Genomic DNA, 20,317 nt, shown 5'->3' with positions numbered 1-20,317 from the left:
TAGACTTCTTTCGACTTTTCACAAAGATTTATTTTTCTGGTAATAGTCAGTAATAATTTCTCTGAACATTTGTCCAGGAGAATTTATTTCATTAGATCTTGCTGTCTTAGTTTTTTTTTTTTTTTTTTTTTTTTTACTTTTCCTCTTATGGTTGGTATGAATATCATAATTTATTGATTTTCATTTATACATTCTATTTATGGATCTGATAAATATCTGAGCAAGACGCAGTCCTTTTCACCATTAATAAGTGACTAAATTGTTTGTTATCCAGTAGCGATTTTTGATAAAAGCTTGTTACAAAGAAGAAGGTATTTTGGCATGCTGGTTTGCAGACAAGATTAATTTTAAAAATTCCATCCTGATAACAAACTTCGTCATCCAAAAAGTTGACACATATTTTATCCATCTGGAAAACGTATTACTTAATGCGCTATTTCAAGGTTTTACCCAAACTCTTGCAAAGATACCTTTTGATTGTCTCCAAATCCCAAACACAGCATTTAGAAAAGACCACAATATTTTAAAGTGGTTGTTCCAGGTTTCATTTTGAAATATGAACTTATTTTCGTATTCATCCATAATATGTTTACGTTGACTGCCCCTGCAATTGGTAAGTAGTTTTTGTATTTCACCTGAAGTACTTGAGGTCTACCGTAAAATGTAATATTCTTTATATGGAAGGAAGAATTACTCCCTGTTAACACTGTGCTTCCACTGGTAAAACTGTTCCTCATGGTATGGGTACTTCAACATAGGCTCTTTACATCAGATGTAAGGAGAATGGTATCTTCATAGTTATCTCCTTGCAGTGACCCTAAATTCAGGAGAAATCCTACCATGATTTTAATCAGTGCCAGTAGCAAATGCAATAATTCTTGCAAAACAAGATGTATTTTGCTAGTTGAAGAAACAGAAAATAAGTTGCAGCCTCAGTCAGTCATGGGATGATTACATACACCGTTAGCAATCTTGCAATGGTGGAATATTTGGAAATTAATTAGTTAAATATTAATTTGTCTTCATTGTGATACATCCCTCTTCTTCACCTTTGCACATTTTTTATAAATAGTTGCCATTACAACATGTTATCATTTTGTAATTCAGCATTTGAACCACTTTCAAACATTTCTGTAATCTTTGTGTTAGAAACACAGTATTCTACCAGATTACCAAGTTTTTAATATTGTCCTGACAAAATATTTGGCCAAAAATCTACACTTAGCTATATATATTTCCATATTTGTTTCTCTCTCTCTCTCTCTCTCTTTCTTTCTCTCTCTCTCTCTCTCTCTATATATATATATATATATATATATATATATATCATTGACACCTCCTGCTCCGTAAGGGGCCACAGACCCTGCAGGGCGGCCTGGGTTACTGGGGCGAAGCATCCCACAGAAAATATCTCCAAAAAAACGAAAAGCCCAGGCACCAGTCCATGTTAAAATCCAAGCATTTAATAGCATTTCTGAGCAGCAAGACAAAAAATCCTGACGCGTTTCGGCAACAGCATGCCTTGTTCACAGGTAAGTAAGAGCAGGTGTGAGTGAGCCAGTGCTTTTTAAATACACACACATGTGACTTCAATAACCAAACTCCAACTCCCATAATGCACAGTTCCATACAACTAACTTCCTGAACTGGAGCGCTTAATTTCCATATAGCTGCAATAGCGTCACAGGCACTTCAGTTCACCATATAAATGTTCTTGTGTGCATTAGGTATCCATTACTTGATAGTCCACTTGCTTTTACAGTTGCTGCCCAGCATGATAACAGCTATACAAGGAATACATGAAAAGTAAGAGGAGAGGCACACTGTCTCCCTCCTATCCCTTGCTCACCTCCATCACAATATATTTCTCGGATAAATGCCTTGTTTGCATGAAGGAGAGCGGGATATATATATATCTTATTTATAATACATATATTTGTTTTGAGGATAGTGTGGTGGTTCATATTTTTGCCAAAATATTTTGGCAGAATGATATTTATATTCTCAATATTTTGACATCCCATTGTGAAACTAACTACCTGCAACTTTAATCATTAACAGTGTGCCATTATGTGAAGTCATTTTGCAATTCATCCTTCTTTAAATTGATTTTTTCAGGTGTAAAACATATCTCATTTATCTAGTGTATGATTAATACCTCAAAATGAATAAAACACAATTGGATAGCAGGGACGCGAATGTACGTTAAGGGTAAAATTTGTGTCAAGTGCTTCATTCACTTCTGTTATTGTTGCTACAGACTTTTAGACTTAACCATACCTTTGTTTAAAAAAGGACCATATTAGACAGTGATATAACGCCGCACCTTTCAGTAAAGTTTGTATTGCAATTTCAGATAATGGCTTCCCAGATAACTTTATTACTAAATGGGTTATTTAGAGGTTTTCAATTGTGACGTCTAAAAAAGATTTAGGTGTCCTTTCAGCCCTGTTTAGAGTGTATATGTGGCTATATTCCCTCTATAGGGTGGATTGGGCAGTCATACAGTTTTGGGAGGTGCCCTGCATACTTCAAACTCTAAATAACTGCTTACACTGTATTTGTTTGTTGATTTATTTGAGGGTTTGTCTGTGTTTTTTTTTTTTTTTAATGTTCACAAGCCACCTTCTCCTGCATCTTCTTGCCAATCTTTTCCTAAATACACCTTGTGAAAGTTATTATTCTTATCTTAAAACCTCCACTGATTCTGTAGAAGACTGCCTGTTTAATGTGTTAAGACCTTTTTTCTTCTTTTAAAGTATTTGTATATGCTTCTAATTGTTCTACTACTTTAGTAAGCACTTCATTTGTCTATAATATCAAATCCAGGGCAAATGTATTAAAATAATATGCTATTAATTAACACATTCACACCTCTCCTTACACAGCAGTGGTTTGAAAAGAATGTGTAGACCTGAGGTATAGATTTTACTTTGTAGTATTCTCCTCAGGACAGTGTATGGAGTTTTTGATTTATCTTGCATCTTAAATTCTGTTCCAAATATTTAATTTGGATTTTAAACAGAGTTTTATGTTTTTTTTTTTTTTAATTCCTTCAAGTACATCTAATATTTATTTTGCCTCCTCTTCTACTAACATCAACGTTTCTGCTACTTTGTTAATTGTATTTGACATGTTTTCTAAAGCCATTTGAATTCTTGTGCTATCACTTTGTTGTTCCTTGTTGATAAAATCTACAAATATTTGAGTAGATTTGACTGATTTATGACAGTTTGAGAAACGTACAAGTACATCTTGTAACCTGCTGAACTTTATGGATAATCTAAACCTAATCTTCCCCCAACAAGTGCATTCACCACAACATACCAAATCTAAAATATTTTCAAACTTAAAGTAAAAGGAGTACAGTTCATTAATTAAAAGTATAATTCAAAATTATTCATATCTCAATGAAATTTGGGATTAACTCCCTTTCATCCAGAGAATGTGCATGTATCTGCAAAAGCACAATATAGAAATAAATGTAACTTAAAATGGTCATATCAAAGAAAATCTATATATTCAACATGATCTCCACGTCGCATCCCATTTATCCCCTTTGTAGGAGTTTCTCCAAGGGCTGCATCTAGGATTTGACTGTTCATGAAGTTTAATGGGTACTAACCTGTATAGAATTGCATCAATGATACAATTTAGTGTGATAATTGAAGTAATTGAAAATTTGAAACATGACTCTGGCAGTCTGCACATGAGAGTCCTGAATAGACACAATTTGTTGTGCTTTATAATTTCTTAGTGCATTAAAAGGCCCTCATTACAAATATAATGGTAATATAATTCTGGTGAAAAGAGAGGTTTCTACCAGGATCAGGATTACAACAAAACTTGCACATTTGTGTATTTTTTCCACAGAAACATTTCGCCAACGTAGGCATCCTTGCACCATAGTGTAAGGGTGTCTGCGTTGAGGGGAGGGACTGTTTATGTGCAGGAAAGGATCCCTTCCTGCACATAAACAATCTACAATGGCGAGTTGGCACTTCTATGTGTGCTGCAGTACCAAAGCATACATTTTTTAATGATTGTGTGCAGGAATGGACACCTTCCTGCACACAAAGAATCACCCATGGCATTACATAGAAAAAGCAAAAACCAAGGAGAAATAAAAGCATTCCTCCTCGTTTTGCCATGCTAACGCCACTCCTGGGGTGGCGTTAGACCCTTTGACGCTGCCCCAGAATTACGAGAAATCATAAATCTGTGGCAACGCCAAAAACTGTGTGTTGCGATGGAACGGCCACTGCAACACCCATTGCACGCCCCTCTGATGGGCCCATATTTAAAAGTGGCGTTACACCACCTTGTAAATATGGAGCAGTGGTTAGCGCCACCTGAGCTTCGCAAAAAGTGACGCTCCGGTGCTGATCGGGCCTTGTAAATCCGGCCCTTAATTTCAAAACTGCAGATTGTAGCCAACGTTTTCCCGTGAAAACTGGTGCCCACAACTGCAGGGCCGCTAATAGGGCGAACAAATACTCTGTCTGGCACAGTGAACAACTGCACCATATCTCCACTGATTTCAACGTGGTTTGCAGTGTTGGGCTCTGCACAGCTCCCCGTCTGGTTGTATTACAGACTATTGACCCCCAGATTATTGAGGCGAGAATGTTGAGGGACAAAATACTGAAAGGTAAGTGCAAATAGCAAAGTATGGATTTACGATCCTTACCCCACATCTATATACTTTGAAGATATATGTACTGCATAAGCATGTATGTGTGGAGTTAGGTATAGAAAATCCAGACTCACTCACCTGTCAGTTTTTTTCTTTTAGATATTTTGTCCTTGGCTTTCTGTCCCTCTGATATTCTGGGGTCGCTATTGCGGCTGCTCACTCTGTTCGGCCAGGAAAGAGGACAGAGGTAATCCCCGAGGCCTTGTGGAGGCAACTTGAGGGTTCACTTCAAGTCCCTGTGAGCGTTTGTCCTTCCCATGATGTCCGGGCAATGTAGATGGAGATTGTTTCCACTCTTTACGTCACAGATCTCTGGAAGCCGCGCCGATGAACTCTTCTACATAGGCTGCCTTCCATACAGCATGTTCCAGCACTCCCCCCTTAGCAGGCAGTGGTCCGTTTCTCTGCAAACTGTTCAGCGGCTCTTCCAGCAGTAATCCGAATCCAGTCTCTGCCCCCAGCCTAATGGTGAATCAGCGATCAGCGGATCCCACCCGCAGAAAACAGCAGCCTTCTCCGCTGCAGTGGTGTGTGGTTCCTCATACAATAATAAGTTAGAACACTGAACTAGCACAATTCCCAGAATGCATCTCAAGAGCTGCCCAATTAGCTCAGGCGCTGCCTTCCGGGATGGGGATGGGGCAGGAAGCAGTGTATAAAGGAGGAATCTCACAGGTCATCTCACAGCACATTGCAACCCTCTACAGGGAAAACCTTCAGGGATGGAATTATACTGGAGGCTTCCAGGTTAACAAAATAGCTAGCAATGTTACCCAAGGCCCACTTCCATTTTGTACTGCTATATAGATGATCATGCACACAGGCCTCCCTAACCTTGCGCCATGCGCAGGGCATGGTTACACGCCCCACAGAGCCATGCAGGAGACACTTCCATTCCAGCGGGGATCAACGACCTTGGGAGGCTCTGTTTGCATTTCAAGGGCAGGGAGCTGAGCAGGGCTAGCTGCTTACGGAGGTTTACAAGGGCCACCTGCAAAGAAACAAAGGCGCGCAGTGATTTCACTTGTAAGGCATATTTAATTAGAAGTGCAGTCAGACGTGGAAGCAAGATAGATTGAGATACAGTAATGCTTAGCTCAGCAGCTTTCACGGGGCAGGTTAATCATACACAGATTGAAGCCACTGAACAGACCGCAGCTTATCGGGTATGGAGGGGAGTGTCCATAGTGCATTATGGGGAGGGAGCCCCCCCACCTCCTTCTCATTGGAGCACTCAAGCTCCAAATCAGTGGACAACCAGACACTAAATGCAACCATTCCTTGAGGGGATTTTCAATAGAAATTCGATCTGCAACATGTAAAGGGCAGAGGAAGTGACATCACACAACCTTTGACCTTTCCCAGTGACATTATTTAGTTGATTTCTTGTGCTGAGAAGCTATGGGTAGGACAAGGATTCAAAACTATAGTAAGTAAAGAGTGCTGTTGGAGTTCAGTTCACATCCTGTTCCTGCCCATGCATGCATGGCCCCTGAGACCAGGAACGCGAGGAGAGTGTAGGGGATACCAAAGGCCAAGCTTGGTCTATCATCTACTTCCCCTAATGAATGTTCATAGTGTTTGAAGGCACCCCCCACATTAATCATGCACCCTTTACTGCTTACAAACAGCCATCGACAAGGGAGAGACAGGTCGTTGAGTCAGACGGGCAGTGTATGTTGGAGGTTGAGACCCACTCTAAAGACTATCAAACAAAGTTAGGCAGTGGTAAGACACTAGAACCACTCACAGCTACAGCAGTTGAAAATGGATGCCACGTTCTTAAAATGAATGTATCGTTTTTTTTTTTTTTTTTTTTTTCCAGTTGGCTGGTGCACTCCCCGCACCGGTGTCACCCAGAAACAGCATCCAACAGCAGACGTGCTTTTAACAGTAACATGGCAGTAGTCTACATAAAATTAGGGAGCGCTGAGGACTGGGGTTCAGTTATGGTGAAACACTGGGCTCGAGGGAGTAGGTATGCGAGGGGTGGCAAGTGATAAAAAACAAAAAAGTGATGGGTGGAATGCTTTCGTTAGTCTCACCCCGTGGTGCAACGCTTTTTGGCTCACTGTGCCGCTGCAGAAATAGACCGTCCATATGCAGATCCGCTCTGGTCCTGCTCCTATAGGTATGGTCCAGCCCCAGCTCCTAGGACAAATCACCTCCAGAACCGATGCAAACCCAGAATTGTTTTTACAATGTTGGGCTTATCAGTGTAGAGTAGCTTGAGACCCAGTGGGAGGCGGGCCAGGAAAAAGACCTAGAGTAAATACCAGAGTTTGTATCCAGCATGCCAGCCACCATTTTCTTGTTTTTTTCGAGAGGAGGAAGGCAGCCATCTTTAGACTAATTTTATTGACCTTGGGAAAGGTCTCACAAGGTAAGGTTGTCAGTTGGACAGATTGCTTTCTCAACAGATGGACGAATGCACACTATAGCTCAAAACACCCTAGATTGCAGCATTGGACTCCTAAAGTAAAGAAAAACAATAACACTTTACTGCTTTGAGCCGCCAAAGTATTCATCCGGCTTAGTACATGCCCATAAAAAGTTCCAGTCGGGCAAGCATCTAAGTCCATATTGTCTGAGGTCGCTACCATTAAGGTCTCATTTAGAGTTCCCCAAATTTAGATGAGAGGATACCGTTTGGGGGGGGCTTCCCTAATTTAGATGATATCCCCACACCTGAATTTGGGGATTATGAGTTCTTTCCCCCGGAATGGGCAATAACAGGTGGACCCGGAAATGCTGTGTTTTATCCTGTTCTGGGAAAAATAATGGGTTAAAATCCGCATCCATTCAACACCTGCTGGATGGCTTTCTTGTGGATGGTGGGAGAGCTGAGGGAGGAGAGGGCAGTTGTGGGGAGAGTTAATGGGAGCATTCACTGCTCTCCCCGGCGGTTCCGCATCAAGACTGGGTCTGATGTTTCCAGGTCTGGAATTATCAGGCTAGGAATTTTCAGTCCTGGTGATCCCGGGCTAGGAAACAGACCCGGAGCAGTATCATCCCCGTGGAATTCCACTCTAAGCCGGTTGTATTGAGGGCTTGAATCCAGAGCCGTTTTACGGCATGAGGAAAGTCCACAGCTCCTATCTTCTCCTAGTAAATTGAGCAGCTGAACCAGAAGTCCTCCCTTAATGACAGTGCCCATATAAAAACAGATTTTATTTTTATTTTGAGAGCAGGGCATGCCCAGCCTGCACGACCTCAAACCCTTATTCTCTCAGGCAGTTGTTGGAAATTATCACAAGCATTGGCAAAGCCAATAGGCCTGGAAAGGGCATGCTGGTGTAATGATTAATGTTTTTGACTTTTTTTTTTTTTAATTGTAGGCACATATCACAAACAAATTATGCCACTGCCTAAATGTTTTGGCCAAAGGCCTGCAATGGAAATTTTCAATAAAAAATTGCAATTCCGTGCAATTTTAACAGAACAGAATGAGTGTTTCCTAACAGGCGGATGTGCTCAGAACATGTCAAAACCCTTTTTTAGTTTTAATCAGCATTGTAGGAAATTGTGATTGGTAGTAGTGCAAAGATTGACCTTGTATTACTGTAAGCTGAAGACATAAGGCCTGATTTAGATTCTGGAGGAGGTGTTACTCTGTCACAGCAGTATCAAATATCCCGTCCGCTGAAATATAAACCCTATGATATCCTATGGGACTTATACTTCGGAAGATGGGAAATCCGTCACCATTGTGGCAGAGTAACCCCTCTGCCAGGATCTAAATCAGGCCCATAGTGTACATGCACATGGATGATTAAAAATTTAAAAAAGGTTACTGAATGGAAAAGAAAAAATATTGGCAGAGTAAAGTATCGGTCCACCATCCCTAATACTGTCCTGCACTTCTGTTTAAGGCGGATGCGCACATGTTATAGGCAAAATGATTAAATTCACACACACAGCAAGAAAGTATGTGGCTGAAGTGGCCTAACTCATTGCCCCATGTTGTACAATGTGGTTAAAAGCAAAATGTGAATGATAGTTGAACAGACCAATCAATGAATAGGGCTGTCCCAAAGCTCCTCTACATATTTGTTTTTTTCGGTGTATGTCTGAGTTGTTTTTATTACATGAGCTGGTGAGACAGCTAGCTAGAGCGGTCTCTAGGATCGACTAATAAAATAACTTTTCTGTCTTATATCTCCCTACTTACTTCAACTCTTCTACTTCAACCAGGCCTCTCTTTACATCTGCTTTTCTCTCTTCCACTACATCTATTCGTAACTCCTACCTCTCCCTATCTCCACCACACCTATGACTACTTCACGTCTCTCTCTATACACCGCTGCCTAGTCCCCATCTCTCACTAGCTCACCTCTCTCTCTCTCTCTCTCTCTCTCTCTCTCTCTCTCTCTCTCTCTCTCTCTCTCTCTCTCATGCAGTCTTTATACATCTCTCTACATCAGCCATCTCTACCTCATCTTTGCCCCCTCTCCCTAGCTCTGTATAAGCACAACTCTGTGTTACACATCTCTACCTCACTTCTTTTCTCTGAACACCCCACATCTCCTTCTAGACTTCACTGCTCTCTACGTTTCTTCCTCACTACTCTGTTTTCGTGACTTGTCTTGCTATACCTCTTTCATTTTGCACCTCTCTACCTCACCTCTCTCACTACCCTACTTCTTTACCCGCATACCTGTACTTCTTTCTGCCTCTATATCTCTTTCCAACTCACCTACCTTATTTCTTTTTCCACTTCACCTCTTAGTGTAGTCTTTCTTCTCTCTCTAAATGTCGTTCTCCATGTTGCTGTTTACCTCACTCTAAAACATTGACGAACTCTCTCTACCTTTCTCTACCTACTCCTTTCTCTTTCTACCTCTCTGTCTTTCGTTCTGATTATCTCGCCTTCCTTTCATTACTTTGTCTCACCTGTCTCTTCTGTATCTCTACCTCTCGCCTCCCTCTACTTCACCTCTTCCGCTATATCGTTCTCTTTAACACTCTTCCTTCTCCTGTTTCACCTGCCCCCTCCCACTTCTCTCACTCAGCAAAGCCAAAGGTCTGGCCAAAGAAGCCTACTCACAGAACGAGGACAGAAGGAACAAGGCAGGGTAGACATTTCAGAGGAAGGGTGTAGAATCCTCAGTTGTGAAGGCGGATCTATGTCTGATTATGAATACCCAGCAGTTAACACTACAGTCTCAAGCACTCGTTTCATATACCTCATTTTAATATTATGCACTTAGGTCACTAAACATTCACCGAGTGACCTGTGTCATGCCTTTCTTGCGATTTGAGAAATATCCCACCGCAACACTGAATTTCCCTAAAATATTATTGTTGTTGCAAGACAAAAATAGTCTAGATCGCAGCACATCAAAAACTGGCTTTATCAATGCTTGTCAATGTTTTTTGGTACTGTTTGTCCTGCCACATACCAGGCACTTTGCGCAGTTTGCATGCCCCATTTCTGAAAGTTTAATCTATTTTACAGTAACTATTGTTTGGCATCACGATGGCTTGAATTAGCTAAAAATGAGTTATAAATTCAAAGTTGTTCGGCATTTGGCCCTAAATATGTCTTGCCCAGGGTCCCAAAAACCTTTAAGCTGGCACTGCTTAGATCGGGTAATAGCGATAATGTTACATAGAGCACTTAGCAACGCCATAAGCACTAGTTATATTGAAATTATTTTGGTAGTTGGTATTCTTGCTATGATATTTTATAATGATATTCAAAAATAGATTTTCTGGTAGTATATAGGGTAATGGTTGAGGCTTCTCCAACGTTCTATATTACCAAAAATCAGGGGTATGAATATTTTATCGCAGATAAACATGGTTGAAACTTCTAGTATTTGTGAGGCCAGGTGGACATATGCAGGGTTTCTAAATTATCGGTAGTAGATTAGGGCACCAGTAAGAGTCACCCACCTTCTGTGCGCCCCTTTACGGCACTGCGGAGAGATACACACATGTAGCATTAGTATACATAGTTGTGTAGGTAAGGAGATGTCATTGCAATGCCACTCCAGAGATATTTATAAAGTATGGAAGGTGTGACTGGAGACATGGTCTACTCTTAGCCCTAGTAGCGGCTGAAGACAGGCAGCATGGTTTGGACTAGTTTGGTAATGGAGCAGCGCCCAATTTCTGGTGGAAGTGCTAAGCAGAGCCGAACCTATTGGTGGAAGTTCCTTTACCTCTGGCAAACTCTAAATTAGGCCCTTAGTCACTCATCAGGTTGGTTAGACCAAAGGGATGCACAGCAGTCTGTGGGGGATATTGTAACGAAGGCAGAAGTCACGAGCCCCAGTTACCCCTTATGTCGTCTGACCCTGGTCTGGCAGCCGGGGTCGGACTCAGACAGAAAAAACACCCCAGCCGCTAAATTAAAAGCTGCGCCAACTCGCGAATCATATGGCAAACAATGTGGCTCCCATTTGGCTCCCATTTGCAAATCGGTCAGTTTTGAACTTTATACATATGTGTAACACGATGGGTATGTGTTGCTGCAGGGTTTGTTGTAATATCAGGGAAATCAACAGTAGAAACTGGCCCAGCTCATCATAAAACTGACCCACAAACAACCAAAACACCATCCCACCCGGACCTGTCAGACCAGCCCATCGGGCACTGCCACATCACCCTCTTGGCCAGTTCCACCCTGGTGGAAGGTTTTGGTCTTGCGACCTTCCTCTGCACCCCGGTTGTTGTCAGTCGGTCATTTACTTATATGTGTGCGCGTAGTCCGATATTTCAGTCATGTTTGTGTGTCTATGCTTGTATATGTGTGTTTGTGTATTTTTGGGGGGGTAGGAGCATGGATACTGTGCTCCGCTGGTGTGATCTCTTGTCTTGTCAGTGGGGTTCTTAGACAATACTCACTTGAGAGAAGACAATGTGTTATGGCGCAGGGTCGTGGTGAGGCGCCCTGAAGTAGAGTATACTGGTGTGTTGTGGGGGGCATATTAATGTTCCTGAAAAGAGTAATTTTGTGTTGGGGTGAAAGTGCGATCATTGTGGTTTATAAAGTGACCCTGAGGGATGGTAGTGTGATCTAGAAACGTAGTACAGCGTGGACATGGATTTACACCCGGACTGGGCCACCAGTCACATAACCCACCGACCGGTCACTACGCACTCTGGTCTCCGTGGGGGGAGCGACAGAGTAAAGGCCTTTGCAATTATTAGTTAGAGTTCAGTTTTCCAGGGCGCGCATGCGCAGTGTCAGCACATTCATGACTGGCAGCCCTTCTGTTTTGGTTTGCATTTTTTCCTGGCTGGTGGTTGTTTGCTAACAGTTTGGTTACAGTTTAACCCAGGCTAGAACGGTTGACCGGGAGGGCTCGGCCTTGCGCAAGTGCCTCCTTGAAATAATAAACGCTGAAGCAGCGTAACGCATGCCAACCTCATAAAAACATAAACACAGCGCTGGTACCGACTGCGCGCCATTGACTCGTTTCCTGACGAAAACTGTTTCTCTGCGGTTTGTATGTAAAGCCATCTGATAAAGTGAGACTAGGGCCTTGTTATACCAAGTGAGCACAGGGAGTTCCAATTTAAGGCATAATCTCTGCCACTCTTTTGGAATGACTGGTGTCTTAAGCAGTATATCACCACTATACAGATGGAGGTAAATGGTTGTCAATGCCCTGCACCCCATAAGATAACCCTACCTTGGTGGTCCTCACACGACACGGAATCACTTCCCACACAGGATCAAAACAAAGACACCAACATCCTTCCAACCACATATCCTGAACATCGTGCCATGCTACTCATGTGGTCAAGTGCTTCAGCGCCCCACATTGGGGTTCTAAGCGCTATATAAATGTTACAATACAATATGATGGAACTATAAAGGAACAGGAAGCCACGGGGGCCAGGTTCATTAAATTATTTGTGGGCCCAGGTAACATGAACACTGCCATGGGGAGGTGAGATGGCCAGGTTTCCCTGCAATAAGCCCTTAATTGCGTGCATGGTGGTCTGCGAAAAGACCCTGCGATAAAAGACCTCATCCAAAGTCAAGACCAATGAATAAGCAACGTATTAATGCATCTTTTAATATATAAATCATATGCAGGGATCAAAGAGATTTATGGTCCTTCTTTGTTTTCATTAGTGCCCTGAAGAGGCCTCCTGACTGTTTCAGCACCATAGAGATATGCCATATATTATCCCAAATGAAAATGTTAAATGAACATTTTATATTTTCCATGTACTGAGGAGGTGCCCTTAAGAACGAGTTAAAATGACATTTAAAACAAGGGCTCCATTTGCTTAGTGCTTTTCAGGAGGGCAGTTTTTCAAGTGAATGTTCTCCCTCAGATGCTATAACGCTTGGGTGGTAAAGGTATGAGAAATAAACAGTGGCTTTGAATTACAGACTAATATGTTTTTGACACCACCTCAGTCCCCTTTAGAAATGCTCATCACTCTTTCACACCGCCTTGAAAGCAGATGCCCAGCAACATCTGAGCTTCGCACACAGTAAACAGTGTGAACGGTGCTGTCCCAACTCTTGGACATTGTTCATAAATTATTGGTGGAGTCCAAGACCCACTAGCAGTCATAAGCTAGCAGTTATGTGTGCAGCAGCATTTGTTGGCGTCTCTAAGCTAACCATGGAGCACAACACAACATAATGACATAACACAAACCAAAATAACAGCACAACAAAAATACAAACAGATGCAATATAACAAAGCAGATCAAACGTACAACCACAACACAGCACAGTAATACCACTCTACAACATCAGAAAACAAAAACAGCCCACGACCTGACACAATACCATTTTAAATTTGAGCTGTTGTGTTGGTGTATTAGTATGTTGCCTTCATATGTTGTGTAAGTATCGTATGTTGTATTGTATTGGTTTGTTGTTGAATTGCTTAGATGTGTTTAAGTGTTTCTTGTTGCATTTCGTTGATGTGTTGTATCTTGCTGCATATTTGTTGTAATATTTTTTAATTGTTGTGTTGCTGTTAGTGTGATATGTTTTGATATGGTGTTGTGGCTTCAGTGTAACCAGGGGTGGTGGGTGTCTGCCTGACAGTGGCGAGGGGAGATGACCTGAAATCAGGACTTTGTGCTGGAGGAGCTGAGGATGAGCCTGGAGAGGGTAGATGTCTGCCTGCCTGCTGAGATAGCGAAGGAGTGTGCCGGGCCCAACAGGAGGAGTGGCCCAGTGTGTTCAGGCACAAGGAACATCTAGAGGAGGACAAAGATCCAAAGACAGCAGTTCACGAGTGACCGATGCTGTGAAGGGTTCCCAAGTCCTTCTACACAGTTCTTGAGGATCTGTAAATATGACTTCACAGAGCATGTCATTCTGTCCTCAGGCAGCCTACAGCAGGCCTAGTGACTGGTGCTGCTGCCGTCAATGAGAAGGAGATTGAATCGCCACTGAAGTGGGAAGCCCCTAAGCAGCCCAGAGGCTGCACATGGCCGCAGACTCCAGGAAGAAGGCATGGCCTGGAGGCTGCAACTTCCACAAACTGAAGTGATATCTGGGTTTCAGCCAAACCTAGCAGGTCGCAGCTTCCAAAGATTGTTGGTGCAGCATAAGCCTGCCCCACAGCCTGCCTTGTGGTGATCATCCTGCTGGTGGCAGTCACCGCACTGATCTAAAAAGGAGGACTCTGCCATGTGAGGGCAAGAAAGCTACCCACACCCGCTGCACCGCCCAGACAACCGCCGGGCTGAGATGGACCTGGGGACGAGAGAGGCTGAGAATAGCAGACTAATCAGTTGCGCACGATCAAATCTTTTTGGTACAGAAGTCGCTAAAGACATTCACCTGAGTAGCGCACCTAATCTTGTGGATTCTTGAGTGATCAGTACCTGAGCCTAATCCCTGCCTACTCACTCATATATTATAGTGGGGCAGTAATAGCAGAATCTCTCCTGAAAGGGAAAGCGTAGCCCCTCATGGTTTAAGCGCAACTTATGACAACCCTGTATAATGTATTTACACAGTACCTTTAGCCTGTACAATGGATTGTGTAGTATTTAGTTCTGCTGGAAAAAAACCCTACCTTTTCATAAAGATAAGCAGGGAGCTGGACATTACTTTATTGCATGTGTTTGCTTGCTGGGTTCTGAGCTCTTGCGCCCCACTTTGCCTCCCTTAAAAACTTGAATGCTTGTCTTGAGTACCGTGAGAGTCAAGTACGGAAATGGTTGGGGCCCAGGAGCCCCAGTCTGCCTTGTGGAACTCCACAAACAATGCCTGACAGTTGTACTTCCCCTTATAAAAATGGTGGATAGCAGATATGCAATAACAAGAAGTGCTTAGTTTGTACCTGTGGTTGTATATGCTGTGGACCAGAACCTATTTTTCATCATCAGATGTTGACCCAGTGCAAAAGAGACAAAAAAGGGAGAAAGGAGGAGGGAGAGAAAGAGTAAAACAGTAACAAAGGGAGAAGCAGGAATGAAAAAGGCCTGCAAAGGTGAGAAGAAGAGACCTGAAATATAGTGTGGTGCAAGAAAGAGACATGAGACTATTTCAAGACCAAGCAGCTTTAGTATTAGTATTTGGCAACCCCAGCCTCAGGCTCCCCCAAAAAACTTTGGGCCCCTCAGCTTGAATGAACATAGTCCCGTCCTGTGTTGCTTGCACTGTTTTAGTGATCTGTTACAATCAGGTGGAATCAACGGCACTCACAAAAGGGTGCCTGCGCTTCAGTGGTGAGGACTAACATGCCGAAATCGGTCTGGGGATGGGCCATGTCTGAGGGACATATCAAAACTAGTTCGGCATGGACTATTACCCACCTCCAACTTCGACCAAATCACACTGTGTGAGGAGGGGGTGGGCCCTTGAAGGGGGCGGGGCCTAGTGCTGAGAAGCACCTAAGAGGCACTTTGTGCTCCAACCTAGCGTCAAGCCCCGGCCTATAAAAAAAGGAACAAAAGGTTGCTGAAGCTTTTGCCGATGTCCTCGGGTGTTTTCAGACCCATTGATGAACGGCGGAAGTTGAAAGCCTCTAAAAACCACTGTTTACAGTGGTTTTCAGCTTGTTCTCCCTGCCACCGTGTGATATCTGCACCTCACCGGGTGACCCTGTGATGGGAGCCGATGTCGTGTGTCACACGGTGGCCCACTGTGAGTTGGCAGGTATGCTATTACCATTGGAGCTGGACCAAGACTGATTTGCGTTGGTCTGGAGTAGCATAGTAGAGATGAAAAGCAGACAATGGAAGCTGATCAGCTCACTGAATAAATGCCTTACCTAGCAGAATTCCTTTCATTATTGAGTGACATTTTAGCGCTTATTAGGACAATAAAATAAGCCTTTTTACTAATGCATTAGGGTGTTTGTAAAAGGTTATTAACAATCTAAGGCCAAACGATTCGCCTTTTAGAAGTAGTTTTCTGCATATTTCATTTAAAAAAAAATATATTTTTTAGGGGATGTTTAGAGAGGACTGAAGCCCACAGCAATATTCCAGCTGCCAATCAACTGCTAGTTGCATCATGGCCTAGTCATGGGTACATAATCACACTTGATACGTAATGTATCACCAGATTGTAGAAATGCTTAACAGGATGGCACAGTGCGATTGCAACAGCAGCACTCAACCCTAAACCGCGTTGGCTCCAGATGCAGGTGTGTCACGGAATCAGAGTACTGTGTTGTCTGCACACTGTGCTTAAAGATTGTTGTCTTTTCGGATTAGCAATGTGATTGACGCACAATGGAATATTGTCTCTACACGTCAATCAGAGGCGGATGGTGCCAGATCATGTGCTAAGTCCAGGTGATATACAGTGGTGTGCATTCGTAACACTTAAAATGAAAACACATATTTACATATGTCAAAAATGTAAAGTTATCATTTAATTTTAAATGTTTGGCATCAAACCTAGGTTTTGGATTTAGTATTAGACTTAGGCCCTCATTAGGAGTGTGGCGGTCTTACAACCGCCTCACTTGTGGTGGCGGTCTGGACTGACGCCAATGTGGCAGTCCGACCGCTACATTAAAACCCTGCGTTCGGACCGCCAGGGAACCAGCAGCTCCACCAGGATCTTAGATCCCGGCGGTCTGACGGTGGTGGAGATCCTAATTCGCCATGCAGCACTGCAAGCAGGGCTGCCCTGGGGACTACAACCTTGTTCTCCGCCAGCCTTTTCATGGCGGTAACACCACCATGAAAAGGCTGGGGGAGAACAGGTGCAGAGGGCCACAGGGGTGGGGCCCTGCACTGCCCATGCACTTGGCATGGGCACTGCAGGCCCCCCCGTCCAGCACCCTCGCAATGTTAACTGTCTGTTTTGCAGACAGTGACCAATGTGAGGGTGCTGGTGCACCCTGTGGGCCACAGCATTGACACGGCTCGATTACAAGCTGCAGACAATGCTGTAGCCTGTTTCCTGCTAGGCTGGCAGATGGAAAACAAGGTTTCTGCCTGCCAGCCTAGCAGGAAACTCTTAATGGAGCCGGCAGGGACAGCCTGTGTGGCAGCAACCTCCCCGTCAGAAGTTTGGCAGACAGTGAAAAACGTCCAACAAACTCATAATGACCCCCTTAGTGTTAGCATCATGGCATAGAGCTACGGTTAGTTTGAATGATTAGCATTAGGTTTGAAATCGAAGCTAGAACCAGGCAGAGGATCAGAGTTAGGCCTGGAGTCACGACTGGGATTAGGGCTAGGCTTAAGGTTAATATTAGACCTAGGGTCGGGACTTAATGTGAGCATTGGCCTTAGGTCGAGTTTTGGCTTATTCCATTTATTTTTATACTCTTGTATTTTTGGGGTTACATTGTTGGCATTATCATGTAAACCAGTCTAACCATGTTTTAGGTCATCAGGTTTCGGTATTTTCTTTTTAGTATAGTTTTGTTTTAGAGGTTATAGTGCAGAGCTTATAATTAACAACCATTTAGGCCTTCTAACTTACAACTGGGCTGTGTTGTCATAGGTCACCATGGGATGTTTTTGACGTTTTATGCCCAGAGCCCTCTGGCCTCCACGTATATTCTGAGATATATTTGAGGGTGTATAGAATGTGGTCTGAGTTTTGCATTCAGAATCTGTTGGTGCTATGTTAGGCTCACATACGGATCCAGAAGATGCCAGTACTGGGCGTTTGGGTCTATTTCAGTGGGAAGCAGTGTGTGCATTTCTCTGAGCTCTAGTGGAAGCCCTAAATGAGCAGGGGTGAGATCCAGGCTTGCTTCTGGCGCTTTGTTTTTCTTGGACTATTCCTTCCATCAAACATCCTCTTTGGCTGACATTGCACCACTTCTTTGCAGTCCACCCACTCAAATGTCTGTGTTCCCTGTGAAAGAATCCTCACTTTGGGCCTGTGGTGGCTGTTTTGAGACATTAGCCTATGACTCTTAGTTTACATGAGTTGGGATGCCTCCCTGCTTACTCATCACCTTAAATGATGAAAGAAGTAAGCTAAGTTTGCTATTGTATGTAGTAAAGTTCCTCTGACTTAAAGAATCCATTTGGCTTTTTGGGGACTCTGGGCATATCCCTCCAATGAGTCAAAGGTTGGTCTTTCGGAGACAACCGTAATGACAGTATTGAGAAGACCAGGAGTATTTTTGCTCTGTGTAGTAGTTGCTCAAAGTTCCTATCACGTTGTGGGTTCTTTGGACAATTGCTTGTATTTTGGCTCAGATATTTAGGTGAACCTTCACACCACTCTTATTCTTCCCTTCCTGGTATCATTATTGCTTCTGCTTAGACCCTGAGCTGCATTGCTCTGCTACCATGAGCGGAACTGGCAATCTGAAGGTTAGAGAGGTCTACCAAGGGGCCGATGCAGCTGGAGTAGTGACATCCAGTGGTCACACCAGACTAAGGCAGCTATTGTCCTGTGGGTGTGTGCTGCGTTCTACCTTTCAGCCGGGAGAGGGGGCAGAGGGGAAGGCAGTAGCATTGGTCTCAGCTGTGAGGTGAAGTTTTGGGAGGCATGGAATGCCAAGATCCTGTCCTGTACATGACATCCTACTGAAGTCTCAACAGGGGATGTTGAGACTTCAGCAGTTGGCTCCACTGGATGATTCCGGGCTCAGAGAACGAGGATGTGATGTTTGTGTTAATATGGTGAATGATGAAGACTACTGAGTAAAATATAAATATTTTGTAAAGGAAGTACAATTTACAGGTTTTTTCTTTTTCTTTTTTGCAGATAATGCCATGGACCTAGGGGCCTTGGAAAACAAACTCAACACCACTCTAGACAACCTCTACGAGCGGGAACTGGACCACGACCTGGCCAAGAGCCTCCACAATGGGGACAAGCTGCCCAACGGTACCTCAGACACATCAGACACACTGGGTTCGGATGTGAAGAGGTCGCAGCCGCTGCTCATCCAAGGCAATAGGTGGGGGTGAGTCTGATATAAGGAATGAGCCGTGGGAATGTATCACCACCACCACTACTCTTCTCTGCTGGCACTGAGTCGAGATATGTTATCATGCTGCCTTAAAGGGCTCCATTGTCAACTAAGCCTCCTGAAGTATTGTTTCAAAAAGGCAGAATTCAGCAAAACCAAGCTTATTGGCAAGGCATCTGTAGTAAACCTCTTATCCATGTGTACATAGTGTGCAAGAGATCACCTACTCATGGCGCCAATAAAGTCCTTTCTCATTGTTATGCCCATATCATGTTTGATATTGTAAACCTAACCCATCTCGGGAAATTTGTCCTGATTCTTTTATAAATGGTAACACTGATCTACTTTTTTGCAGTGGTTATGCTTTATCTTAACGTTAGTGCAAATGTCCTTCTATGGCCATCTTCAGTGGTTTCATGAGTTCAGAGGGTGCACTTATTGATGGTTTGTTTCTCTTCTGGTCCTTCCCTAGTAGGATGGAGTCAGTTTTGTACATCGCCTGTCCACTTGCCCATTAGCATGCCACAAGCTGCTATGGGCTCCTTTATGTTGCTTAATTTATAAATGGATCCACTGTGAGACCTAATCCACCTACTAAGGATCTCCATCCACCAGTGCACAAATAATACATTGGTCTTTCTTAGAGCACCCACCATTGGAAGCACCTTATTACCCAGTCCTTTAAGGTGGAATGAGGGCCACAGGGCTGGGCATGGTTCCAACGTCCTAACCTGTAGCAATCTATGCAGTGAATCTGGTGTGTGCATTCTGTGGTGTCTTATCAGCAGTTGGCTAACAGGCCTCAACATGGGTTTATGCAGCACAGTGAACTCAAACCTATTACAAGCTGAAAGGAGGGCCTTCCCTGGGATTCTGTAAATCCATTAACTGGCCCAGCAGATCACTCCACTTCCTAAAGAGCACATCCGACAAACATGTATAGCAAGAGATAATACACTCAAGTGAAATGTGCTGTCCCACCGGGGGATATGTTGTTAGGATCATTCTAGTGGGAGACGCATACTCCTCCACGTTTGCAGTAGGAAAAAGATGCAACCAGGCATCCTGAGTTATTCTCCCACTGGGATCTGTAAACTCTTTAACCCTAGCCACAGTCATACCCCTACCTGAGGAGCCAACCCATAACCTAGGGGCAATTAGACCAAACCTGCTATATATATTCTGTTGCATGCTAGGGATTGTCCCTCTAGTTCCCTCTCTAAGGAAAAATGCTTGTTCCACCATTATTGCACATTTGGTGGCCACAAGAACGGGGCCTTACTCC

At 43.5% G+C, this 20,317-nt stretch overlaps 1 protein-coding gene across 7 annotated transcripts in view; it reads left to right on the top strand.

The window, feature by feature from the left end:
• Nucleotides 1-20,317, top strand: part of GRB7 (growth factor receptor bound protein 7) — a 567,793-nt gene that overhangs the window by 413,267 nt on the left and 134,209 nt on the right. For 5 of the 7 annotated variants that reach the window (XM_069237429.1, XM_069237431.1, XM_069237433.1 and 2 more), the window contains one exon: nucleotides 18,825-19,026. In XM_069237429.1, the coding sequence (XP_069093530.1) occupies nucleotides 18,825-19,026 (202 nt within the window). The remainder of the gene's footprint in view (nucleotides 1-18,824; nucleotides 19,027-20,317) is intronic. The other 2 variants (XM_069237430.1, XM_069237435.1) reach the window with 1 other exon arrangement.

Source organism: Pleurodeles waltl, chromosome 6 (assembly GCF_031143425.1).
Source record: "Pleurodeles waltl isolate 20211129_DDA chromosome 6, aPleWal1.hap1.20221129, whole genome shotgun sequence".
NCBI lineage: Eukaryota > Metazoa > Chordata > Amphibia > Caudata > Salamandridae > Pleurodeles > Pleurodeles waltl.
This window is presented reverse-complemented; position numbering and strand designations above follow the sequence as displayed.